Source organism: Hippocampus guttulatus, chromosome 15, assembly GCF_054856545.1.
Source record: "Hippocampus guttulatus isolate MCC_2025c chromosome 15, RoL_Hgut_1.0, whole genome shotgun sequence".
In the NCBI taxonomy this organism is placed as follows: Eukaryota; Metazoa; Chordata; class Actinopteri; order Syngnathiformes; family Syngnathidae; genus Hippocampus; species Hippocampus guttulatus.
In genome coordinates this window covers 14,668,426-14,693,341 of record NC_141275.1, presented here as the reverse complement: position 1 = coordinate 14,693,341, position 24,916 = coordinate 14,668,426, and the positions used below count along the sequence as shown (strand labels likewise).

General features: G+C 47.8%; 4 protein-coding genes across 7 annotated transcripts in view; 2 read left to right on the top strand and 2 right to left on the bottom strand.

Annotated features, from left to right (window-relative positions):
- LOC147194097 (multidrug and toxin extrusion protein 1-like) overlaps window positions 1–13,580 on the bottom strand; it is a 30,490-nt gene extending 16,910 nt beyond the window's left edge. Inside the window, exons 1-2 of the mRNA XM_086130644.1 lie at window positions 13,464–13,580; window positions 11,593–11,658 (exon numbers count right to left, since the gene is read on the bottom strand). The gene's annotated coding sequence lies outside the window, so the exon portion shown is untranslated. The remainder of the gene's footprint in view (window positions 1–11,592; window positions 11,659–13,463) is intronic.
- On the top strand, window positions 4,656–10,442 carry LOC147194098 (uncharacterized). 2 transcript variants are annotated; one of them, XM_086131965.1, is made up of 2 exons: window positions 4,656–4,929; window positions 6,507–10,442. In XM_086131965.1, exon 2 carries the CDS (start codon window positions 6,536–6,538, stop codon window positions 8,375–8,377), a length of 1,842 nt encoding a protein of 613 aa, XP_085988091.1. In that variant the 5' UTR covers window positions 4,656–4,929; window positions 6,507–6,535; the 3' UTR covers window positions 8,378–10,442. The 2 variants fall into 2 exon arrangements, with proteins under 2 accessions (XP_085988091.1, XP_085988092.1); XM_086131966.1 differs by lacking the exon at window positions 4,656–4,929 and adding an exon at window positions 5,801–5,960.
- Window positions 13,581–17,676: 4,096 nt separating the features above from the next.
- Window positions 17,677–20,904, top strand: slc25a1a (solute carrier family 25 member 1a). 2 transcript variants are annotated; one of them, XM_086130649.1, is made up of 9 exons: window positions 17,677–17,993; window positions 18,646–18,753; window positions 18,811–18,910; window positions 19,017–19,155; window positions 19,233–19,317; window positions 19,390–19,494; window positions 19,603–19,718; window positions 19,778–19,851; window positions 19,922–20,904. In XM_086130649.1, the coding sequence occupies exons 1-9, from the start codon at window positions 17,804–17,806 to the stop codon at window positions 20,034–20,036; spliced, it is 1,032 nt and encodes a 343-aa protein (XP_085986775.1). In that variant the 5' UTR covers window positions 17,677–17,803; the 3' UTR covers window positions 20,037–20,904. The 2 variants fall into 2 exon arrangements, with proteins under 2 accessions (XP_085986775.1, XP_085986774.1); XM_086130648.1 differs by having other exon boundaries at window positions 18,646–18,910.
- A 38-nt stretch (window positions 20,905–20,942) lies between these two features.
- nle1 (notchless homolog 1 (Drosophila)) lies at window positions 20,943–24,872 on the bottom strand. 2 transcript variants are annotated; one of them, XM_086130645.1, is made up of 13 exons: window positions 24,803–24,872; window positions 23,982–24,172; window positions 23,655–23,875; window positions 23,380–23,459; window positions 23,209–23,285; window positions 23,011–23,108; window positions 22,752–22,944; window positions 22,547–22,682; window positions 22,313–22,359; window positions 22,027–22,229; window positions 21,792–21,951; window positions 21,338–21,408; window positions 20,943–21,269 (listed from the first exon to the last, which is right to left on the bottom strand). In XM_086130645.1, the coding sequence occupies exons 2-13, from the start codon at window positions 24,114–24,116 to the stop codon at window positions 21,257–21,259; spliced, it is 1,434 nt and encodes a 477-aa protein (XP_085986771.1). In that variant the 5' UTR covers window positions 24,117–24,172; window positions 24,803–24,872; the 3' UTR covers window positions 20,943–21,256. The 2 variants fall into 2 exon arrangements, with proteins under 2 accessions (XP_085986771.1, XP_085986772.1); XM_086130646.1 differs by having other exon boundaries at window positions 23,982–24,126; window positions 24,803–24,860.
- Between the last annotated feature and the right edge of the window lie 44 nt (window positions 24,873–24,916).

Genomic DNA, 24,916 nt, shown 5'->3' with positions numbered 1-24,916 from the left:
AAAAAAGGGACTTATTCAAAAATGTTGTGTGATGTGTTTTAGGATTTTACAGATTGTTCAAGCAGTCAGAAATGCACGCAAATGCACGATTTGTAATTTCCCAACAGCTAAAAGCCGCATGGCTTCGCATACTGAATGGTTTGCGTACGACAAATGCGGACTCGAGCTTTTTGGAAACAACTTTTGCTCTAACAAAGGAAAGTCAATTGATCGAAAATCGGGTTGGCGTTTCTTCTCCAGTCCTTTAGGTGGCGCTACGTATTTCAGAGTTCAACCCAAAAGGTGGACACAAACAGAGAAAGTTGTAAGCAAAGTTTTAAAAACAACAAGGAAGTTACACACAAACAACCCAAGCAGGTGTTCGGAAACGTCAAATAAAACCCAACCAGGAAGTGGAAAAAAAAAAACAATCAAGTCTTGTGCTGGATGGCCAAAAAAAAAAAAACACCCAAAAAAAGTCTCACTGCGGTTTTTGTTAACGTTTTGCGGGGCCTGGCGGTGGGCCTATTACGGTGTGGCGGGCTGGTCCCGCCTTGGCGTTGGATGCGGTGTTTACTGATGCGAGGCGTAGAGATTGATGGCGGGCGCTGATGTCTTTGCACTCCGCATATGAGACGCCTCATCAACCTCAAATTCGCCGCCTGGCCCACAACCGCCATCAGTCACGGCGGCCGCTCCCCCAACCCCACTGACACGCTCCCAGCACCCCTCCGCCAGCTCTGGGGAAGGAGCGAGAGCAAGTGGGGGGGGGGGGGTAAGATAATTTGGGTGGGTGGCGATGGATGGTTGTCCGCAGCTCCATCTTGGATGGTTTTGACTGCCTTATGGATTTGTGGTCATCATGATTTTTCATTACAAGCGGCTTGCAGTCCATAAAGCCGCACATTGCTGACAGGCCAACTTCTCTGTGCGCCTTTTGGTCAACAAGTTAGCCACTGCTAAATACAAAAAAAAATAAAATAAAATAAACAACCAACCAAACAAAAAAACAAAAAACACAGCTTTCAGGGTTGCGTAGGTGCACCTTCCTGGGTTGTTTACATGCTAATTTCTGGTTCGACTGAGGGGGGGTGAAAAAAATCCTGGTTTGAATGTGTATGACTTCCTGGTTTGTTTGTGGGCAGCTTCCTGGTTGGTTTGGGTGAAACAAAACATACACATTTACACACATCGAGACATAGAGACGTAAAGACACACACACACACACACATACATATATATATGCATATGTTAGCACCTCTGTCTTTGTCATACAAATGCAAACCCGGCAAAGTAAATATCCACAGTTAAGTTCAGAAGGGGCGGGGGAATAAAAGAACACCGCGCGAACTCTTATGGATATTCTTATGATTAAAAGGCTGCAGCGTGGTGGAAGATTACAGCGTGGGCACACAGGTGCCCGACGCGGCGCCACGTTCCCGTTGGTTCATTGTGCTACGGGAACCTGACGGCGCAATTACTTGTCCATTTCTAGCCTTGGCGGACGGGAAGCGTGCGGCGTGGGTGGGAGAAGCGTATGCTGATTGCCCCAGTGCACTTTATCATTTGGAGGTGTTGTGCGCGCCCGGCAGCCGCATTAGCGCAGACAAACAAAAAAGAAGCAAAAAAAGAAAGAAAGAAAGAAAAGACGGTCGCCACCAGCGTGCAGGTTCATCTTTCTCAAAGCATCTCCTCCTACGTGAGCATCCTCGCCCACACTCCAGCGTGTTCACAAAGGGAGAGGGCAATAATTAAAGGGAACAAAAAGGCCCTCAGCGCATAGCCTCTTAGGCTAAGTTAACACCGCAATTATCTCGCTAAAACGGCAGTCTTAATTTTAAAAACGGACACATGAGTTACGGTTATTCGTGCAGAACTACGGGTTAGAGAAAAAACAGATGTAAAAAGAAGTAAATGAATGTAAAAGAAGATGTAATGTGCATGCCAGGCCACTAGCGGGCGATGTCACTGTCCCCGTTTCCAGTGACTGACTAAATTGCAGTGTCGGCAATGTACGCCTTCGCGGGGACGTTTCATGAGCACAAAGGTACAGTCGCGTCAATGTACTATTTTATGCAATTGATTTTCCTCATTGATCCATCCCAGCCCACCCCCAAATCACATTTTTTTGGTTTTTAAACCATTGTGATGATAAACCGATTCGTGCAGATGGCGCCGTTGCATCACTTGGGATTTTAAAGTTTGTTTAAGGGGGCACAAACTGATGATGTTCTTCATCTGTTTTCCAAAGAACAACAACAACAACAACAAAAAACAGTGGTGGCAATACTGCCAACTAGTGGCCTGGCATGCACATGGCACGTCATTCATGAAATGAGCAGGGCTCAAAACTTTGCAAAAGAGAAACTTTTCACCTATTAAGTGTTAGAGACCCTGCGAGGCGCCACGTGAATGGCCTTTTGTTCCGTTTAATTAACTCTTGCCAAAGACGGCCAGAAGGAGAGAATAATGAAGCCTTTGGCGGCCATTTTTACGAGGTCATTATCCAGTACCTTGAGAGACCTCCCGAGACACGTTCAAGCGATCGATTCATTTTCACTTAAAATCTTTGCCTTTTTTTCTGAAGAGAAGCAAAAAGATTTTTGTTTCGTTTCAGGGCGAGAGACAAAGGCGGCGAGGTTATGTGCTGTGGTCGAGTGTGAGTCAGTGTCGTGGCAGGTTGTGGGGTTGGTGGAGGTGGCGGGGCGCGGGGGCGGGGGGGGGGGGGGGTGCGCAGGCGGGCGGCTAATGCAGAGTGGCAGTTGATAATGCCAAGGCCGTGGTATCAGCCAACATCTGCCCTGCGGCACAACTCCAGCGCCGCTGTCATCATCGGCACCATCATCAAGCATTTCTGCACGCAAATAACAACGCAACTCCAACCCCTCCCTCGTAATGCAATCTAATCAAGCAGAGGTTGTCATGTGATGCCTTAAAGGGCTGTTTGAAACGTCGAGCTTTCCTCGCACAGCACGACTCACTAAATGTCTATCCGTGTAACGGTCCGTGTTGCCCAAAGAGACGGACGGGCATAGATTTCCGCACACAACAGACCCGCGGACTAAATATCATCCGTCCATCCAAAGTCAAGTGCTGCCTTTGGGGACGGTCTGAAATCATTGTGTTCCCTCATGCAATCGACCCACAAATTAAGTAGCAATCAATCCACCCAATAATCCATCCATCTATTGTCAAATGTTGCCTTGAGGGACAGTCTGAAACATTCACAACTGACCCATTCAGAATATAGCCATCCATTGTTGAATTTTCCCTTCTGAAATCATAACTTTCCACATGCCACTTCCCTCCTCTCCCCTCCCCTGTTGACGTGCGCTCGGATAGCTCTCACGGATGAATCGATAAGAAATATAATGACACTTAACTGTCTGCGAGACTCAGTCAAAAAATGTAAGTAAAAACGGTACAAATCACAACCTTCCGTGTTGCCTTCAGGAACAGTCAGAAAATTAAACCAAGGTCAATCGTTTCAAAATGTTCTAAGCCATTCACATTACCTATAATTTTTATCTTGACAAAAGGAGAAGTAAAACTAATTGCAATCATGTGGTTGCACAAGTGTGCACACCCTCATTACTGGTTGTGATCCGAATGAACCAATCGCATTCCAACCCATGTTGAATGGGAGTCAGCCCACACCTGACACCTTTTGAAGTGCCACTTGTGAACCCTCAACCGGATGTCAGATGTTCTAGTAGGCTTTTCCTGGCATTTTTTCCCTGCTTCAGTCAGGTGTTGCCTTCAGGGACATTCCAATATCGATTTACCCCCACAACTGTTTTTCTCTCCATCAATCCGGCTGAAATCACGGCTTTGCTCACAAGTGATCAACCAGCCTCCATCCCTTCAGTCTCGTGTTGTTTTCAGAGAGATTGGGAACTCATAGCTTTCATCCAACAAAAGATTTTCCATCCATCCATCCACCCACTCGTGTTGCCTTCAGGGACATTCCTCAAGTAAAGCCTTATTCCCACATCTGATTTTCCATCTCTCAATCCATAAAGTCAAGCGTTGCCTTCAGGCACATCCTGAAATTACAGCTTCCCCTCACAGGACTGATCTGCCAACCTAGAGTGGCGTGTTGCCTTCAGAGTCGGTCGGGAATCACCAAACGGTCAATATAAATATGTACTTCAAGGCGAAACTGAAGGGCAGTGTGGCAATTGCCATGAAAGTGCACTTTAAGTGAGCATCACCACACACTCTTGGAGCAGCAATAATTGATAGCTCGTTAACGAGGTCGCCGCCCCCCCCCCACAATGTTCCCCTGGTGCAGAGAAAGCTTTAAGAAGCCATGCAAAATGGCTGCTCCATCCATCTCTCACTGACTTGCTCTCTTCATTGAGTAAAATTTCATTCATGCCATTTTCCTTCATTCATGCTGGAGGGAAGGGGAGTGGAAAAGGGGGGGCGGGGAGGTTGGGGGGGGGGTCATGAGGGGCGTCGGTGCCATCTCCACACCAACGTTCTTATCAATGGACGTGACGTCAGCACAGCCTGCAGCTGAGGGTGGCGTATAGAGCAAGGGAGGTGGCGGGGGGGCGGGGGGGGGGTTGTTGGCTGGGAGGGGGGGAGTCGGTGATGTAGTCACGTGGTTCCACGGAGGGTATATACAATAAAGTTGCGCTGGCCGTGGTGCTGAAAACATCCACTACAATACATTAGCTGCACGCGTTAAAGTGACCAAAAAAAAAAAACGAAAAACATCAACCCATAGGTTTTTGTTTTTTTTTGTTCTTTTTCTAAGTGTCACATTTTTAGGAATAGTCTTAAATGTCGCGCCCGAGCTGAGAAGAAGAAAGAGAAGAGAAGAGCTTCAATTCTCTCAAGTTTCGATGAGATTTCATTTTGGGGCTTTACTTTGACCCCCCGCCCCCCCTCCCTCTTCACTCGTCCAACCCCACCACCACCCCCACTATAGTGGGAACCCAGGTAGGTGAAAAAAATTCATTCATCCATTTCTTCATTCATTCATCGTCTAGTGGCATTATGAACGCTTATCGTCCATTGCGCGTTTTATCAGCACGTGAGGAATTTTATTTCAGGAGAAAAAATGTATTTGCAAATATTACCATCTATCTCACGTTTTCTTATGTTTTATAATAATGCAATATGAATAATAACCAAACGAAATTTATGTCTATACCCGCTTTTAACCCGCACTGGCACGTGCCAGATTGATTTTTTTTTTTTACACGAACCGACCAACGCGCATGTTTTCGTTTTAAAAAAAAAAATATTATTATTACTATACCTCCCCAACGACGACATGTATCCAAATAAATCGTGTCTATTTTGTTACACAAGCTATTGAATAGATTAATAGAGAATACATTATCAATTTTAATTCAATTTACGTGCTTGGATGACGTAGGGAGACGCGACGGGGCTGGGGGGCGTGTTTCATTTCACAAAATATCATTCTGAATGACCAAAAGGAAAAACAATATCCATAAATAAACGAATAAATGAATAAACAAATAAGATGCTGCCGCGTAGAGCGGATAAAAAAAAATTGGAGCTCGCGTGGATTCCGCCACAGTGTGCAGACTGGGAGGGGGGGGGGCGGGGGGAACGTGCCCACGCTACGAAAAAAAAGGGCAAAGCATTTTTTTTTTTAATGACAGCACCCACTCTCCTCCTGCAAAGAAGGTGATTGCGGTGGGCGACGGGGGTGGGGGGCGAATGTCAAATGGACCAACCAGATAATTTGCTATTTGCTTGGGAGGAGGAAGAGGAGGATGGTTGTACGTGGGGACGGGGGGGGGGGGGGGTCTGGTGGGTTAAAGTAACTCAAGCGTGCCTTGCAGCTTTTTACGCGTGACTTCCACGCTGCGTGGCGCCGTCGCTTTGACGCACGGGACTTGTGTAGGATTTCATTTTCTATACCTTTTATTTTTTTTTTTTTTGGTGAAACATTTATTTTGTCTTGTGTCTTTGTTAGCTCGCATGAGACGGAGGAGGTGAGAGACGCATTTTGTCGATTTGAAAGCCCCCCCCCCCCCCCGCCCCCCAAAAACAAAAAAGTACAATCTCATCCAGGCGTGAAGGTATTAAAAAAATGGCTGGCACGTGGGCGTGTTGGGGGCTGGGGGGTAACGGGCTCCGTTGCGCCAATTCTGTGCGTCAAAATAAAACGTCGCCTTTGACGCGTCCCCTATTCGCGCGCGCGATCACGGCGGAGGCAAACGAGAAGCGAATATCTTCACGTTAAAGAGGATGAAAATATAAAAAGAAAGGAAAGAAAAAACGAGGACATTTCTGTGTGGGCTCGGTGAAGAAACGACGGTGCGCTTAAAAACATTGAAATTCAAACGTTGCCTCCTCATCGTGACATGCTCAAATGATTTTGGAAAGAGTGTTTCATGTTGGAGAGGGACTGACTATTTATTTGCATTTAATCTGCCACTTCGGTGAAAATTTCTTTTTTTTTTTTAATTAAATATTTGTATTTTAATTAATTGCCTGCCTTGCGTCTTGTGTCCTCCCCCCCCTCCCCCTCCCCACAGTTGCTTCACTTCCCTCCTGCCTGCCCCGCATGGTCATGACCCGTCATCACGCCACCCCCTCAGCCCGCCTCATCCTATTGGTCCTGCTCCCCGTCACTCTGCGGCTGGCCACCGAAGCTGCCCCCGCATGGGCCGAACCCGAGGACAGAGAGACGGCGAAGGGAGGGGAGGAGGCGGCGGCGGCGGCGGCGGCGGAGGAGGAGACGGTGCTTGCTCCGCCGCCCCGAGGCGACGACAGCGGCGTCAACAACACGTCGCAGGACGGGGACGAGCGGCTAGAGCTGGGATCGGACCCGGCGCGGGTGCTTTCGGTTCTCCTGCAGGCTCTGGACTGGCCGCCGGAGGCGGGCGCGAGCCCGGAGGGGGCGTCTTCTAACCTGCCGGAGGTCAATGAGATAAGGAGGCAATCCGAGGCTGATAAGGTGATCCGAGACTTTGAGGACGAGCGGGGTCGCGGGCGGTCGGCCGAGGACCTCCGGGAGAAAGCGTCAGATGAAAGCTTCCTTGCCGCCACCCCCCGGGGGGACGACGGCTCCTTGCGGCGCAAAATCCGCGGCTACTTCCAGAACATTGATTTGGGCCTCCAAGACAATGAGATCCTGCCACCCCTGAAGGGCTACAAGGCGTACAACACGCAGTTGGCCCGAGCCGGGAAGAAGCTTCTCTGGCGGGGGCCTTCCCAAGCCGGCCCCATCAAGGGCGGCAACTTCATGGACGACTTTGAGGACGAGGGCGGCGAGCTGGAGGAGGAGGTGGAGGAGGAGGACGAGAGCCTGAGCCGCATGGAGGAGGAGGCGAGGGCCCGGGCCGAGAAGCAGGAGGTGCTCAGGCAGCAGGAGGAAGCCGAGCGGGCCCGCGAGGAGGAGCAGCGCTTGGCCGACGTGGCCTCCGACATGCTGCTCCAGTACATGGGCCGCAAGCAGCAGGCCTTCCTCCAACCGCGGCGGAAAAGCAGCAACGCCGCCGAGGACAAGCGCTCCGAGGAAGTCCTCCTCCCCGACCGGGACGAGGACGAGGACGACCTGGACCAGCAGATGATCGACCGGCTCATCGAGATCAGCAGCAAGCTGCACCTGCCGGCCGACGACGTCGTCGAGATCATCAGCGACGTGGAGGAGAAGAAGAAGAAGCGGAAAGAACTTCAGCAGCAGCAGCAGCAGCTCCCTGCGGTGGCCTCACGACCGGTGGTGCCCCGCTTCCGGCCCCTGGTGCCTCCCCCGCTGGCGGCGCCGCCGCCCGTCTACCACTACACGGCATCCAAAAACCCCAAGAAAGCCCTCTACAAGGCCCCCCACAAGGCATCCTACAAGTCCATGAAGAAGTGGCCGAAGGACAAAGGCAAGTCGCGCAAAAAGGACTTCTGGTACCAGCCTCAGACCCCCATCGATTACTGGTACAAGCCCCAGAAGCAGTTCCTCGCCTTCCCTTCCTACCCGTACTACCAGAAGCCATATCGGGCGTACTACCCCGTCTACTTCCCTTACCCCAAGCCCCAGTACTATGGCAAGCCCCCGCCTGCCCGGGACCAGGCCTTCAACACCCAGGAGCTTGATCCACAGAGTCCCCGGCGCAGGCACAGGGGTCAGGGCAAGAACCGGGGTCAGGGCTGGAGGCAGCGGCCGGCGCCCCGCCTCCCCGACGCACCTTACATCTCTAACTATATCCTGCCCCACCCACGGACCTACCAGCCCCCGCCGCCCCCAAAACCGCTGGCCCCTCCCCGCGGAGGCAGGCGGCCCCCCTTCTACTACCAGCCGGCCGCCACGCGGGACGACGACTACGAGGAAGACGGACTGCTGCCTCAGCTGGACAGTGAGGAGGAGCTGGAGAACTTTATCGAGAGGATCTACATGAAGCGCAGAATGTATTGAATTTGGAGGTTTTTATTGGACCCACGGGTGGGGGGGCGGCGTGATCGTAAGGCTAAAAATGTGTCCGTTGGACGGTCCGGGAATGAGATTCCGGTTTGTTTTCATCCACTGGTTGTTTTTGTTTGTTTTGTTTTTGTTTGTTATTGATCAGGTTCAGTCAGAGGAGGGGGTGAAGGGGGGCCGTGGAAGGGGGGTGGGGAAATTACCCTGCACACCGCCATGTTTACATTGTGAACACAGGCCGGCGTACGTCCGCCTCCATTCAGGTTTTCTACAACACGCAGCATCACGGGAATCATGTTTACAGCATGTCTTTGTACGTTACATTACACACACACACACACACACAAAAAAAGATTTTGGTTGTTTCGGATGTGTGCAGGTGCCTTTAGAATTTAGGAGGTGGTGTAAAAACAACAAAAGGTGCCACAAACACACATTTCTTGCTTTTCTTTCCCCCATAATTTTTGCCTTATGCATACCAGTCTCATAACCAATACCCGTGGACCCCCCCCCCCCCCCAAAGCACAAAAACACTTCCAGATCTGGTGGGCCGAGGTTTTGCCATCATTGTTGTGATACGATTGGATGCATTTATGTCATATTTCTTTCATATTTTATTTTTTGTGACTCATATATTGTCTCCATGATTGTTAGGGCCCTCGTGGAATCTCTGCGTTGTTATTCTTGCAACCCACGAATCCATTTTAAGGGACTTTGAGATGCTTGAGAATTCAAGCATTCTGGTAAAAAAAAAAAAAAAAAAAAAGAAAAGAAAAAAATGATCGTTCCTGAATAGAAAAGACACTAAAAAGTCACTTGGTGGTGCCCCCTGACACCAGTTCCACCACTTGAGTCGAAATTGGGCAGACATGGATGTCATAACAGGTTTCAGACAGGAAGTCGGCCATTTTGAAAAAGCGATATTCACTCAGTAACTCCTCCTGGGACGTTAGAAATAAATATATTTCATCCATCGACGCAAAAATGGGTGAACATGTCTATCCTAACAGCTCATAGAAGAGAGTCAAACACCCATGCTCAAAATTGAGCAGGAAGTCAGCCATTTTGGTTTGAACCAGCCACATTCACTCAGTAGCTACTCCTGGAAACGTTTAAAAAAATAAATTACCCCCCCCCCCCCCCCCGACTCCCAACAGCAGTTTCACCAACTGCCACAAAATTTGGTGGACAAAAGATCACGCGCAAAAAGTCTTCGCACATATGCCCAGAATAAAAACAGAAAGTCGGCCATTTTGGCTTTAAGCAGCCATATTCACTCGAGAGCCCCCCCTGGGGAAATTAGGGGGGGGGGGGGGAAAGAAGAAGATAATTACACAAATTCTCTCAAAATTGGGCCGTCATTTCTACCACAACAGCATGAGGGAAAATGTCTTGAGGACCCATGCCTGAAATTGAAAATAAAAGAAGTTCACCATTTTGGATTTGAAGTAGCCTATGCGATCCAATGTGAGCAGACCACGGCATCAAAATTTGATCATTTTGAGGGTTTACCATGAGAAAATTGCTACGGGGGCCCATTCATCGCTTTATTTTTGTTTAAAATAAACAAATACTTGAAGTCCGCCGCCACCGCAAAAGTGGGCCGAGTGTGTCAGGGGTGACAAATTGTTTTTGTTCATTTCACTGAAGAAATTTAGTGACAAGTTTGCGGTTGGCTTGGGGATGTGTCAGGGATTGTGCTATTTAAGAAAAAGGAAAAAAAAAACAACAACAACAACATGCACGTCTTTCTACTTGCAGCTTCGAAAAAGAAAAAAAAACAAGAATAAAACAGTGTGGAGAATTCAAGATGGCTGTCTTCTCTCATTAAAACTGTGAGCATAAAAAAATAACAACAACAACAAGGACGAAGGCCTGGCGACGCCATCTGTCTGGGCCAGTGTTTGTCGTTGATGTCACCTTTAGCATTGTAACATGTACAGTGTGAAATAAAAACATGGCCGTGCAATGTGTACATAACAGCATGATGATGACCACTAGTTTTGCTATTCTATCCCCAAAAGATGATCATCAATAAAAGCGGTTATTTTATTAAAGGTGATTTTATCTTCATGGCTCCCTGCTACCGTGGTGCAAAAAATGGAATTTGACGGTTAATGTGAACGTGGGTGTCGGGCGTTGTGAGTGGGAGCAAAAAAGGAGGATGAAAAGGAAGGAAGGAAGGAAGGAAGGAAGGAAGGAAAGGGGGTGGTGATTGACAAGTAGTGATTGGTGCATGAGTCATCCATCTGCAGGACAGCGCGCGCGCGCACACACACACACACACACACACACACACACACATTACTTGAAAGGACATTGCAGCGACTTGCAACTTCGCAAACGTTGACACACTAAAATGAGTCATCTTCATTTCACTGTGACACACACACACACACACACACACACACACACACACACACACACACAACAATCCTTTTAAAAAATCCCAAGGGCACACACACACTCACACATGCACTTCGATACAATTTTCATCCCATAAAAAAATAGCGGAAAGGAGAAATGAGCCGCACCCGGGTCACCACAAAAACGCGCGCCGACTAAGGCCCGGCCCACACACATAGATCATCAGATTGTTCGGTGCGCTACACACAAAAAGCATTTTTCCAAATCTTAAAAGATGGTTTCACATGTGCTACAAATGAAGATATTAATAATAAAAAAAAATCAGGAATATGTGCATGTCCATAAATAAATAAACGACTAATGCGGTGTGAAATCCTCGGCGCTTTCAAGAGCTTTAATTCAATAATGAAAGGCTCCTTAACTTGCACTTTCTCCGGTCTTATCGCGACAGCGCGGCACCTTAACACGCTGACACCGGCGTACTGTACAAGCGTTGAGGAAATGACAAAAGATTTTAAGATTGCTGAGGTGGGGGGGGAGCATCGAAGACAGAGGGAACATCTCACTCGAATGATACGTGTGGCGAGTGTTACAAGCTGTAAAAATGGACGCTTTTATGAACGTTTTAAAATACAGAATTGTCATATTGAAGCTCCGATTGGATCTCGGATGAAAGTTGTGTCCATTGAGTCCCGGAGCAACTCTGGATGCAAAAATTGTTCAAAGTATTTGTTGAAAGGCGGAATTCTTGAGGTAAAAGCTCCCGATTGGACTATTGGGTGTCTCTAATGTTGTGTTCAATGAGTCACGTGTGAATGCAAGATGGAAAACGACGCTGCCGTTACCTTTTTTGAAAAGGCAGAACTGTCAGTGGAGGGCTCTTCTATTGGATGACAGGTGTCCCTCGTGTGCTGTCCAAGGAGTCACATGCCAATGCGAGACGGGAAAGAAAAGAAAAAAGATATTATTATCCATTTCAAGGCTGGATTCGAAAGAGAAATTTGAGGTGTACCTAACGATGCTTCCAATGAGCCAAAATATGCTCCTTTCAAAGTAAGAGCTTAATAATTGGGTGTGAGAAGGTGTGCCTAATGTTGTGTCCAATGTCAAGTGCTGCCGACAAGATCTTTTTAGCAAATTTGCTATGAAAATTCATTTTGAGGCAGAATTGCCATAGCAGAAGTCTCGTCTTGGATCTCCGCTGTTCCTAATGTTTCGTTCAGTTGCTTTGCGAGGCTGCCTACTTCTGATAAGGGGGGGGGGGGGGGGGCAACATCAAACATCTTTTTCTACGCTATTTGGACATATTACGTCTCATCAAGCCGACTCTTAGCGACCATTAAGAGCAGCGAAGGAGGCCTCCATTTTGCCACGCCTTTTGTCTCTCACTTGCGTTTTTCTTCCCCCCCCTTCATCCGCCACCTTCATTCATCGCCTCTTATTCCGCCACTACCACAGTTCGCCCTCCTTCTTTTCCCCTACTCCGCCTCCCTTTTTCATCCTTTCATCTCACCATTTCTTGTTGGAAAAAAAAAAAAAAGAGAGTAATGGAAGGCGAATGGGGCGAAAAGCACTCTCGCTGCTGCACTGCTGGCACAATAGACTGGCGGTGAGTCATCGCCACTTATGTTCCCGGCGGCGTCCTCCTCCCACTAAACACACACATATGGGGAGGGGTGGGGATTGGTGGGGGGGGGGGGCGGCGTCGGATGCGGGGGTGGGATCACTCCAATTACTACCTACCTGCCCTGCACTTAGAGGACACACACACATAGTCCGGTTCTGCACAATGACCCTGAAAGCAGCAACTGGCTGGCTGTGTAATTTAGTTGATTGTGCTTTGCAAATGGCTGTCTCACTGCATCAAAGTGGAGTGTGTGTGTGTGTGTGTGTGTGTGAGGGGGTGACGAAGAGGGGGCTGTGGGAGAGCGTGCTGGTGTCAATGGGTGTCAGTAGGACAGATTTTGACTTTGGCGGTGGTCAAATGATGCTGGTGACAGGCACAAGATGGCGCTGTCGTCAACCTGCTTTAATCGCCCGCTGTACTGTATTGGAGTGTTTGTGTTTTACCTGATGCTTATTGCGGAAGTTACTATGTCTCAAGAACCCAGTCAGACACAATCCACAAGTAGAAGTGGTACACTTTGTCTTTCAGAATAAGAGCAGAATACATACGGTGCTTTTGTGTAGGCGCCATCCGATGGTCGAGTATGAAAACGAAGAGTCACATGAGTTTATTTTCCTCACCGGGGTCTTAATTTTTGTATCTTTTTCCATAGCTGTCAATTCAATAACGCACCCAATTATCCAACTTCAATAGCAAGGTAGCCTTGCAGAAAAGAGTCAAAGACATTGAAAACATTCCCCGGCAAGGATGTTTTGGCGTTGAGGCACTCCTCCTCCAGATTGTTTACCTCCAAAGCGGGAGGACACCTGAGTCCCGACCCCCCCAGTGTGTGAGTCTTTACAGTGAGCTGCTTGTGAGCCATTCGCTCGCATCAAATATTGAACACCTGTCGTTTCGGTTTCACACAGTCAAGCACGGGGACATTAAAAAAAAAAAAAAAAAACTCCACAGAGCGGAGAAAGAAGAAGGCATGCAGGGATGCGGCGAGGAAGACAGGTGCGCCACTTCGGCGTCTGATGGGACCCGTCTGATCAAATTCTGGCGGGACATTTTCTGAGAGGACGAGGGGGTTTAATGACCGTTTCTCACCTCAGCGGGACGGCCTCCAACCTGGCTGGCGAGGAAGAAGGCGGCAGGTTCGAAATGTTCTCTGAACCAGACGAAGCAGAAGATGGAGGGGCGGGAGGACGGGTTCAAGGCGAGGGCTGTGATGGAGAGACGGAGGTCAGGTTTGGCAAAACACACTTTGCACACAGTTTATGCGTCCTTTTTTTACTATCAGTCAAAAAATATGTACTTTTTTCTTTTGGGGGGCGGGTGGAGGCGTCATTTGTCTTTTACAGGTCGGTGACCTAGAAAGCTCACAAGATGACAGTGCAGAAGGACCCCCACCAACAGATTTAGAGCTGACCCCCGCAGTACTGTCGTCACAGCCCTCCAACACAATCGGTAACACCCAAACGCATGCACGCGCTATCATTTTTCTTCCCCCCATTATTTCGTTTGATGATTTCTGTACACAAATCACACATTTATCTATAACGGGGGTCTCCAGATTTATTTGGGAGAGAAAAATGTCATTTTTTAAATGACAATGGTCGAGTTGTCTAAATTACAAGTTTGTCTCGAAGAGGACTGCTAAATGTAAATAAAAGAAAAATAGACTTTATACACATTTTGATTTCAAACTTCCATATCATGTCGTGAATCCTCATGGGTGTGTTTTCCCCCCTGAGGTTTACAAATGACTGGTTAATTAAAGAAGTACCTTTATTTTCGTAGTTAGAAAAAAACAGACTACATGCAAATTTTGTTGGAGTCTAAAATGAACAGTACTTACCTTTTTGTTCCCATGTCCATGACGACTTTGGTGCAGATGGCCCGTCCGAATCTTGCTGGTACTGTCTCAGGTCTCTTGACCCAGAGTATCACCCCGGGGCTTCTCAGGTTGCCAACTTCTGTAAAATAATCATAAGAAAAAGAATATTGAGGATGATATAATGTTGACTGAAGAAACTTCTCTGGCGTTCCAGCAGGATTCTGATTCATTGTCTATGCCGCCATCTGGAGGCCAGAAGATGAACTACCAGAAGGACCCTCGCCCCCACTTCGGCGTGGCCTGCTCCTCCCACGCGCCGTGTCGCCCCCTGTGGGGCAGCGAGGGGCCCAGCTGGGGGCCCAGGGGGACTCCCGATGGGGTCGATGATGAGCTGCAGCAGCAGACACAGCGAGCGTGCCCGCACTGCCACCTGGCACTGCCCGCTGACACGCTCAGCTGGCATGAGGTAGACACCACACACACACACACACACACACACACACACACACACACACACAGGCCTCTGCATTAGGCACACTTGCACCATCGAATGAAATCAAATAAATAAGCATCATTTGTGGTGGATAAAGATGCACACCCAGGAAGAGACTTGAGTAACATTCGGACACTTTTGCAACATTGTCTTAAATATTTTCGTGAAGGTTTGCACGATTAGCCATGCACGTAATTAATGAGTTGTACCTCATATAGTGGGTGATCATTGCACGCGCCACCCTCTGCAGTTGATCTAATGCGTTGTGCTTCTCTCTGCAGACAAAGTGTCTCCAGTTTGACGGGCTGCGCAAACTCAACAAATAAGATTTTGTCGTACAGCAAGCACCCAAACGCATCGTCACTCGTGCTGAATAAAAATGTTAAAAAGCTTTGTTTTTCTTGCTGTGTTGGTGCTATTGACGCTGTCTTTTTTTATATGACGTGAAGCGATGCATAAGTAAAATGGGAATGAAATTGGTGATAGCAGAGACAAAACGGCAATTAAGTCAAGTCAAGTCAAGTCAACAGTATTTATAGAGCACTTTCAAACAGCCATCGCTGCATACAAAGTGCTGTACATGGAGCAATTTAACATGCACAATAATCAGTAAGACAAATCGGTAATAAAGGCGGTAGAAAGCACCAAACAGTAAAACCAAGAACAAATCTAAGTCATGCTGAGTCGAATGCCAAAGAATACAAGTGAGTTTTGAGGAGGGTTTTGAAGATGGGCAGCGAGGAGGCTTGCCGAATGTTTAGTGGGAGGTCATTCCAGAGAGAGGGACCAGCAACAGAAAAGGCTCGATCCCCTCTGAGCCTCAGTTTAGTTCTTGGTACTTCTAATAAAGTCTGGTCCACAGACCTGAGGCGCCGGGCAGGTGTGTAGGGGCGGATGAGCTCAGAGAGGTAAGGTGGCGCGAGATTATTCAGAGATTTGAAAACAAATAAGAGGATCTTGAAAATAACTCTAAAATGAATGGGGAGCCAGTGAAGGGATGCCAGAGTAGGAGTTATGTGCTCCCTCTTACGAGTACCAGTCAAGAGGCGAGCGGCGGCATTCTGGACCAGCTGAAGGCGCTTAATGGAGGACTGGCTGACTCCAAAGTAAAGGGCATTGCAGTAATCGAGCCGGGATGTGACAAAGGCATGAATTACCATCTCAAAGTGTTCATGTGAGAGGAGAGGTTTTATTTTGGCCAGCTGTCTAAGGTGAAAGAAGCTGGATTTAACAACGGCACCAATTTGCCGATCGAGTTTGAAATCACTGTCCAGTTTAAGGCCCAAGTTTGAGACTGTTGACTTAAGATAAGGAGACAGGGGGCCCAAGTCTACAGGATGGAATGTACAAGGGCCACTGGGACCAAACAATATCACCTCTGTCTTCTTTTCATTGAATCTCAAGAAATTTTGTGCCATCCAGGTTTTGATTTCTTCCAGACAGGATAGGAGTGGCCTTAATGAGAAGGCGTCTTTCTTGCTCAGTGGGACATAGATCTGGCAGTCATCTGCATAGCAGTGGAAGGGAATACCATGTTTCCTTAAGATGGAACCCAATGGGAGCAGATACAGCGAGAACAGCAGAGGCCCCAGAATTGAGCCCTGTGGAACACCACATGACAGGGGAGCAGTGCGTGACTCAGAGCAGCCAAGGCTAACACAGAAGGTTCTGTCAGCTAAATAGGACCTAAACCACTCAAGAGCACTGCCGCCAATGCCCACCAAGTGCTGCAAACGAGACAGCAGAATACTGTGATCCACTGTATCAAATGCTGCAGTTAAGTCCAATAAAACTAGACACACGTGGTCTCCAGAGTCATTTGCCAGGAGGATGTCATTAGAAACGCGTAACAGGGCTGACTCCGTGCTATGCATCGTCTTGAAACCTGACTGGAAGACCTCCAAGATGTTATGTTCATCCAAGAAAATTTTCAACTGCATGTGCACGACTTTTTCCAGAATTTTGGAAATGAAAGGCAGCTTGGAAATGGGCCTGAAACTTGACAGCACATCTGGATCAAGGCCAACTTTCTTGATCAAGGGTTGGACCACAGCATGTTTAAACTGTTGGGGAACTACACCAGAAGAGAGGCTGCTGTTGATGATATCCAAGACTGATGCGCCAACACTCGGGAGAACCTCCTGAAAGAAGTGCGGGGGAAGAGAGTCGCAAGGGGAGCCAGATGGCTTTGTCTGGCGAACTACATCCTCCAAAAGCGCCAAGGACACAGTTTCAAAAGAATTTAGCACAGCTGAACATGGAACATGGACAGAGGGGTCAGATGCGGTATTTGAGACCGGAGTCCTAGCTGTAGAGACCTTACCAATGAAAAACTGAAGGAATCTGTTGCACATCTCGGGTGAAGAATCCGAGCAAGTAGGCAGAGAGAAATTAAGAACATATTTAACCAAAACTATTTACACATTCTCTCATTAAATTAAATGCTTGTATGGAAACTTTTAGGGATTTAGGAACAAAAATATATACTCATCTTTTGTTCATTGTAAGAAGAGGGCATAAAAACATAAAACAATTTCCTATTTTTAATTGTTTAGTTTGGTTGACACGTTTTAAAATTTCCTAAATTCAATAAAATGGTTTCAACATATACAACCTACATAAATACACTATTTTAGACAATTCTCACATTGAACTCAATTACTTTAAATATATATATATATATTTGAATCTATTGAATATTAACATACTGTTTAATTGCAACGGTATTACTTCTTAAAAAAGCGAATTTATGTTAAGCTTATTTGATGGTTTTTAAGTGCTCTATGAACAAATTTGAGTCTCTCTCACGCCGATTTTTAAATGAATTCAAAAATATAAACACGTTTTCCACGAATGGATCAAAATGCACCTTGTCTGAATAGTGACGTCACGGCATCAGGCCAGAGCATCGCGAAAAATTTGCATCCTCCCGCCTTCTCATTGGTCCACCGAGGCGGCGCCAGATCATGTGACCGAGCCACACCACCGCAGCCAATGGCGCGGCCCGCTCGGCTGACCCACTGCCTTGCATACTGACACAACCCCCCCAGCGCCTCCCCCCCACATTCTGTCTTGTTGTTGTCGTCGTCGCCGCAGCGGAGCCTTCTCTCCGCCACCATGCCGCTCGACAAACCCTCTCTATTGGGCGAGGACGGCGACAGCGACGGGCGGCGGCGCAGAGCCTGGCCCGCCTCGACGCTCTCGCCTCCGCCGGCCCTGAGTCGCTCGTACGCGGCCAGGAGGAGTCTGGCGGCGGCGGCGGTGGGGGGTAGGAAGATAACGCATCCCGGCAAGGCTATCTTAGCAGGTCCGCTGTTTCTTTTATTGTGTTTTTTTTTCCCTTCAACGCTTCACCGAGTCGATTGTTGCGACTGCAGTGCTGCTTTGTGCGCAAGCTGGCGCCTAACTAAGGCGAACTGGGTCACAAAGCCAATTCAGCAGTGATGCTCATGTAGCGTAGCGCCGTCTACATACGGTAAATTACACTAGTTTTTTTTTTAAAGGTGTTACCGAAATCATTTGCAGTAATGTCCAGTCATTAGGGGGGGGGGGGGGGGGGTGCCACAATAAAACATACTAAATAAATTATTCTTCCATACTCTGGTGCCAGGCCAATTGAGAGCTGTATGATTATGATCTCTAACATAACTAAACATACTCACCAAAGATGTTGATTGTATTCATAGGTGCAGATCATGATTTGCTCGTGAATTTTGCTTGCTCTGACAAAACAACCACAAGTCTGTGGGCTGGCGAGGTGACTCTGCAAATGATGCAACATTTAAATCTTGATTGATTGGTACCATTGAAGAAATAGCATACACAGTAACCCCATCGCTGGACAGATTGCCAAATTTTCTCCATGACAAAACCCACCACAATTTGGAGAAAAAGAATAAAGTTACTTCATCGAAGGGGTTCCTGAACCATATGTCAATTTTTCCAAATTCTCCCCTTAGGTGGGATCGCAGGCGGAATCGAGATTTGTATCACCTTCCCGACGGAGTACGTCAAGACTCAACTGCAGCTGGATGAGCGAGCCAACCCGCCGCGCTACCGGGGCATCGGTAGGTTCACGCGGCCAACTGCCCACTCCTTAATTAAACGTCCCCGCTGTTTGGCAGGTGACTGCGTGAAGCTGACCGTGCAGGATCACGGACTGCGAGGCCTGTACCGAGGACTCAGCTCGCTGCTCTATGGCTCCATCCCCAAGTCTGCAGTCAGGTTTGATTTGTGTTCCAAGGGGGAATTTGGCAGAAAAAAAAACTAAGATTGTATCGGAAAACAATGAAGTAGCAGCACTTACCAATCCTCACTCCCCCCACTGCAGATTTGGCACCTTCGAGATCCTCAGCAACCCAATGCGAGATGCCACGGGCCGACTGGACAACACGCGCAGCCTCCTGTGTGGCTTGGGGGCAGGTATTACCGAGGCGATCGTCATTGTGTGTCCCATGGAGACGCTCAAGGTGGGCGTGTGAAGGGGGGTCGGGGGCATATTTGTGATGGAGACATCAATATGAGTGCTGTGCGGCCCTCCTCGCAGGTGAAAATGATTCACGACCAGTGCTCGATGAGGCCTCGCTACCGAGGTTTCTTTCACGGCGTCAGCGAGATCATCAGAGAACAAGGTAACGACTCCTAAGTCAAGCCCGGGTGACCAATGTTCGCCATTGGCCTCATCTAGGTCTCCCCACCCTTAGGTGTCCGGGGGACCTATCAAGGTCTGACGGCGACCGTGCTTAAGCAGGGAACCAATCAGGCCATCCGGTTTTACGTGATGAATGCGCTACGTAATTGGTACAAAGGTAAGGATCGCACGCAAGTAGCCCGAGAGCAAAATTTAGTCCACGGATCAGAAACCCGTGGGTCTTGCGCATATTTAAAGTGACATTTTGCTGGCTGCTGAATTCAAGGTGACGATCCCAGAAAGGAAATGCACCCAATCGTCACGGCCATGTTCGGAGCCACGGCAGGGGCCGCCAGCGTCTTCGGCAACACGCCTCTTGATGTGGTCAAGACCAGAATGCAGGTTAGATGGGACATTGGGTGTTTAACCTCGGAAGAGTGTCTGATGACCATGTTTGAAAGGGTCTGGATGCCCATCGCTACAAGAACACGGCGGACTGCGCCTTCCAGATCCTCAAGCAGGAAGGACCGCAAGCGTGAGTTGCCTCAGTTTTTCCCTTGACTAGCCAACTACTAGCGTAACGCTGTCCCATCCCGTCTCAAAAGGTTCTACAAGGGGACCGTTCCCCGGCTGGGCCGCGTGTGCTTGGATGTGGCTATCGTCTTTGTCATCTACGAGGAGGTGGTCAAGTTGCTCAACAACGTCTGGAAGACCCAATAGGAGGACCAGTGAGGACTCCCATAAAACAAGACGGGCAAGGCCTTCCAGAAACCACCGGACCAGACATTTCCACGTGTCATTTTTGGAGCTTGGAGGACTGATGAAGAGCAACAAAGGGGGGAAAAAAAAAGGCCAATTGCTTCAAACAACGATTGGTTTTGTGATACTTAGGTGGAGTTCCAAAAAAGTGAAATTTGGTGGACAAAGGTATTGGGACAACAACAACAAAAAAAAAAGCCAGCACACAGTTGTAATTTCTAACACTTTTTGTCACATCTTATCAATGGTTGTTTTGTTTTGTTTTTTCGGGAAAGGGGCACAATCTTCCATTAGTCACATGCAAAGCCAATCTGTCTCATTTGGTGTCGCACTACTCCGATAGTGTAGCATGCAAAGCTAATTAGCAAACCTAGCTTTAATATCTTATTACCTCCAAGTTGATTGACGCCACTTTTTGTAAATGGCAAATTTGTTTTGTCATCACAAGCTAAGTCCATCCGTCTCGTTCATCTGCCCGCAGCTTCAATTCTCATCAAGGGTGTTTTCATGTTTCCTTTTTGTTCTTTTCTTTCATATCAAGTTACCCAAATTGGTTTCTATACTGATGATACTCATGTCTAATTTCACGTGAAGAAAAAAAAAGTGAAGGGGCGATCGTACGGATGAGAGGCTGAGCGAGGAAACGAATTCGGTATTTATAACCACTCCGCCTTGCACAGATAAAGCCTTTGGAGTTCCTTATCTTTGCCAAACTAAAAATATCCTCCTCATTTTGCATGAGAATGTCGTTCCCATTTCTGCGGGGTTGTGCGTGCGTGAGACTGCTTTGACTGTTAAAATAAATAAATGAATGAATGACGTCAGGAAATACATGGAGGTTTTCATGGTGTAATAAACGTTGCGGTATCAAATTGAAAATCTGTGTATATGTTTATTAGAGGGCGCTATCGGGGCGTCGGGCGTGCGTGAGTTCTTTGCAGTTCTGGAGGAGGAGATTATGGGCTGAGAGCGAGGCGGGGGCAGTTGTAAGTACTGTAGTCCCACCTGTCACTTACACAAAACCCAGCGCAAGGTGTTCACAGTGTTACTTTGTTTGTGTCAGCGAGTCGCCATGACAATGCGCTTTTTTTTTTTTAAAACACCAAAGTGACTATAAAGCACCTTTGCTCCAGCTCTCAGATCTCTTGACAAGAAGGGAATGGAGGTAGTGGCCATGAGAGCTATCGCCTCCATCTGTAAACACACCCAAAAAATAAGTCAAACTCGTTGATTTAAAAAGAGAGAAAAGTATTTTGACGTACATTCGAAGGCATTTGTCTTTGCCGCCGCTGGCCACTCGTTGGCCGTCGGGACTCCAGTCCACAGCAAACACCTGCACCAAAAAGCAAATAGCCAGCTTTCATACACATACAGCATCCATATTGGTTCAGCACTGAATGTAAACTTTATGTACCGGTAATTGTACTTTACTTTGTATTTTTACAGCATACACATTTTTCATACGTTAAATTATTTGGTCAATATTCTACTTAAAAATATGTACGTACATATTGTAAAAATAATACTCAATAAATTATAATATTTAGAAAAAATGACTATGAACGTTTATATTATTTATGTATATAAATATACATATTTTTTAAATTAAAACAAAGATCCACATTTTACAAACTAAGGGATTTAGGACTTTCCTAAATCCAACAACAAAATGTTTTTATTCCCAGAACTTCCCTATACACGGGACCGTCCCCTCACCTCATCAGCGTGTCCGGGAAGATCCATGTTGAGCTTCCCGGTTTTGACGTCCCACACTTTGAGCGTGCTGTCGCTGCTGCCGCTCACCAGCAGTCGGCTGTCTGCCGACCACGCCACCTGATACACGGAACCCACATGGCCACGGAGGGACATCAGGTACCTGCCGGTGACAGAGTTGCCCAGGCGTTAGCTTGACAGACAGCGCCACAGAGTGGTTCACAGTGGTACTGCTTACTTCCCGGTGCGACCGTCCCAGATTTTGATGGACTTGTCGAAGGAGGCCGAGGCCAGGAGGCGGGTGTCTGGGGAGAAGAGGACCTCGTTGACCAGCGCACTGTGGCCTGTCATCCGGGCAAGAGGCTTCTTCTCCTCGGCGGGATTCCACAGAAACAAGGTGAAGTCGTCCGAGCCTGACACCAAGCGCTCCGGGTTGGAGCCCTGTGGGACCGCAAAGCAACACGTCATTTTTTTTTTTTTTAAAGTCTGTGCAGACTTAAAATAAGAGGAAAACAAAAACATACCCGAACATTATTGTATCTCTGCAAGGCTTTCTCCTTTAGTTCCACAACTAGGAGGAGACATTGTATTAGAAGTCAGACTTTCCCACATTTCTGAACGATATAATTAACCCTCGTTTTATTCATCACAAATTCAAATGAGAAAGAATGAGAAGATAAAGGGCTGAGGAGCATGATCTGCAGCGCATTGTGGCCATAATTATTATTTTTTCTTAAACATGACATTTATGTTCTTACGTGATCCCGTGAGGTCCTGTGGGTTGACGGTAGCGCTGGCAGGTTCAAAGGCGCCGGTCTTTAGCACGTAGTCGGTGTTGAGCGCCAGCGTGTTGACCCAGTGGGCGTGGCCATGCAGCGTCCGGCACTGGACGCCCTAAGCGACCACAAACAAAGGCTTGTTGACGGTCACTTTAACCCGTGAACGCCCGGCGGCGGGACTCACGTCTTTGGCCCGCCACACTTTGACGGTCCGGTCCTGCGACGACGTGTACAGCAGCCCGTCGCCGCCCCACTTGACACAAGTGACAGACTGCGTGTGGCCCGTCAGGATCTTGTCGCAGCGGCCCATCACCACGTCCCAGATGCGCACTGAGCCGTCTTTGGAGCTACTCGCTAAATAGCGGCACTCAGCGTTACTGGCAAAAACAAAAGGCAGTTCAGTGATTGTGGGCATTTTTAAGACGGATTCAACTTATACTTACAGGTGAAGAGGTTCCCAGCAAAGCCACGTGATCCACTTGGTGTGTCCGGATAGAGTCTTCCCAATTTGTGTGCCCGTCACTGGATTCCACAGAAATATCTACAAAAGAAATAAAGAACACACACACACACACGTGTGACGTGTGTGGGGGTGTGTGTGTGTGTGTGTGTGTACGTGCGGGTGTCTTTTGCCAAGTCACCTGACTGTTTTTGCACCCCGACGCAAGCTTCTTGCCATCAGGCGACCAGGCAATGCTAAGAACCCAATGTGAGTGACCTATTCCAAATAAAACACAACCCAGTACAAATTAGCGTGGTATGCTAACATTTTGGTTGAGACTAGCATATACAGCCCAGAGCAGCAAGCATACCTTTGGCGGTGTGATGCGGCGTCTCTGTCATCAAGTCCCAAAAGCGCACCGTGGTGTCACCGGAACCACTGGCCAAGTATCTGAAAACAACCAAAATGCAAACATTTTCCACCTGTTTTCCAATCTATGGTTCAGTAGGTCAACTGGGATATTTCTCACCTTTAAAAGTATAATACTGTGGTGTGCTATTTTTCTTATTCACAACTACATAAAACCCACAAGTCAAGGCACCGCTGCAATATCCATGTAAAACGAGGCCCTTTCACGCCACTTACTTGCCGGTGGGACTGAAAGCGGTGGAGATGACGGCTTCCGTGTGCCCCTGCAGCGTACTGGTACAGCGGGTGACGGCTCGCACCCGGAAAATGGCCTGGGGCTGGTAAACCACGGGCAGCACCTGTTCCGTCTCCCATGCCAGCTCCTTGATGCAGACGCCCAGGCTAGACACGATTTCCGTGTCGCCGCGAGCGAAGAAGGCGAGCGGCACTGCCTCCTCCTGAAAGAGACAAAGAAAAAGATAGGTTGAATAAAGTCTACTCATTTGTGTGTGTGTGTGCGTGTGCGTGTGTGTGTGTGTGTGCGCAACTTCCAGTCACATGTACCTTCTGCAGCAACGCATTGCATACGAGCTGCAGTTTCTCCTGAGTGATGTCGACAGGAACGTCAAAAGGGGAGCCCAGGAGCTCTCCATTCTCGTCCTGGAACTGGATCAGGAGCCGCTGCACCTCTTCACTCATCTTCAGACGCCTTTGACGAAGACCTCAAATCAATTTAATTCCCTTTGCTGACATCTCTATAAAAATAATTATAAAAATTGTTTTCCCGTCTTGTTTTTGCTTGAATTCTCTCAACACACAAAACACATGAAACGATCTTTTTTTTGCAACATGCATTGGCGTAGAAGGTTTCTTTTTATTTACGGACAATGTGAAAACTGTGCCGCTCATGTTGTGTGTGTATTAGCTGGAATTAAAATCGCTCGTCAGTTTTTCCCTCAGAATGGTCATTTTTGGGGGTTGAGAAAAGTCACTGAATTCCGCTAACTTGCACTACGGAAGCCGCAATTAAATCGAACGAGGATGTAACTAGTAATGTATGTTTCAGTAAACGAAAAATAATTCAGCGAGCCTTATCAAATGTGTGTTGAAACATACACTTTGGTTCCTTAAAATACCATTTAAGATGACATGGACTGAAAGCCAATGCTTAGGCTGCGTACTGTATAAAATAACATTGGAAATATGGTTAGCGCTAGCCTGTCAAGCTAGCTCGTGTAACTTGCCGTGAGCCACCAGTGTTTTGGGATGACTGTGTCGTCGAAACAGCACTTACAACGACACTATCCCGATCAACAGCTGCTCATACACATCGGTCAGACCTAGTATAATGTGAATTTAACCTGGAAACGCAAAAAAACACTTACCTGAAACGAGGAAGCAAAGTGTTAAAAGTCCACACGTGCGTACACGTACCAAGATGTTGCAAAATACAAAGACGGTCACATAGAGACCGCCCCTGGCTCTCAGGGCTCATGGGA

Bases quoted from the DNA above. Each gene is read 5' to 3' on its own strand.
- nle1 (XM_086130645.1), bottom strand. From the start codon at position 24,116: ATGAGTGAAGAGGTGCAGCGGCTCCTGATCCAGTTCCAGGACGAGAAT. The intron at 23,460-23,654 runs GTAAGTGGCGTG...GGTTGTTTTCAG, and splicing joins GCTTTCAGTCCCACCGGCAA to ATACTTGGCCAGTGGTTCCG. The intron at 22,230-22,312 runs GTATGTTTTTGT...GCGGTCCCACAG, and splicing joins AGAGATACAATAATGTTCGG to GGCTCCAACCCGGAGCGCTT.
- slc25a1a (XM_086130648.1), top strand. From the start codon at position 17,804: ATGCCGCTCGACAAACCCTCTCTATTGGGCGAGGACGGCGACAGCGAC. The intron at 19,318-19,389 runs GTAACGACTCCT...CCCCACCCTTAG, and splicing joins CGAGATCATCAGAGAACAAG to GTGTCCGGGGGACCTATCAA. The intron at 19,719-19,777 runs GTTAGATGGGAC...CATGTTTGAAAG, and splicing joins TGGTCAAGACCAGAATGCAG to GGTCTGGATGCCCATCGCTA.
- LOC147194098 (XM_086131965.1), top strand. From the start codon at position 6,536: ATGGTCATGACCCGTCATCACGCCACCCCCTCAGCCCGCCTCATCCTA.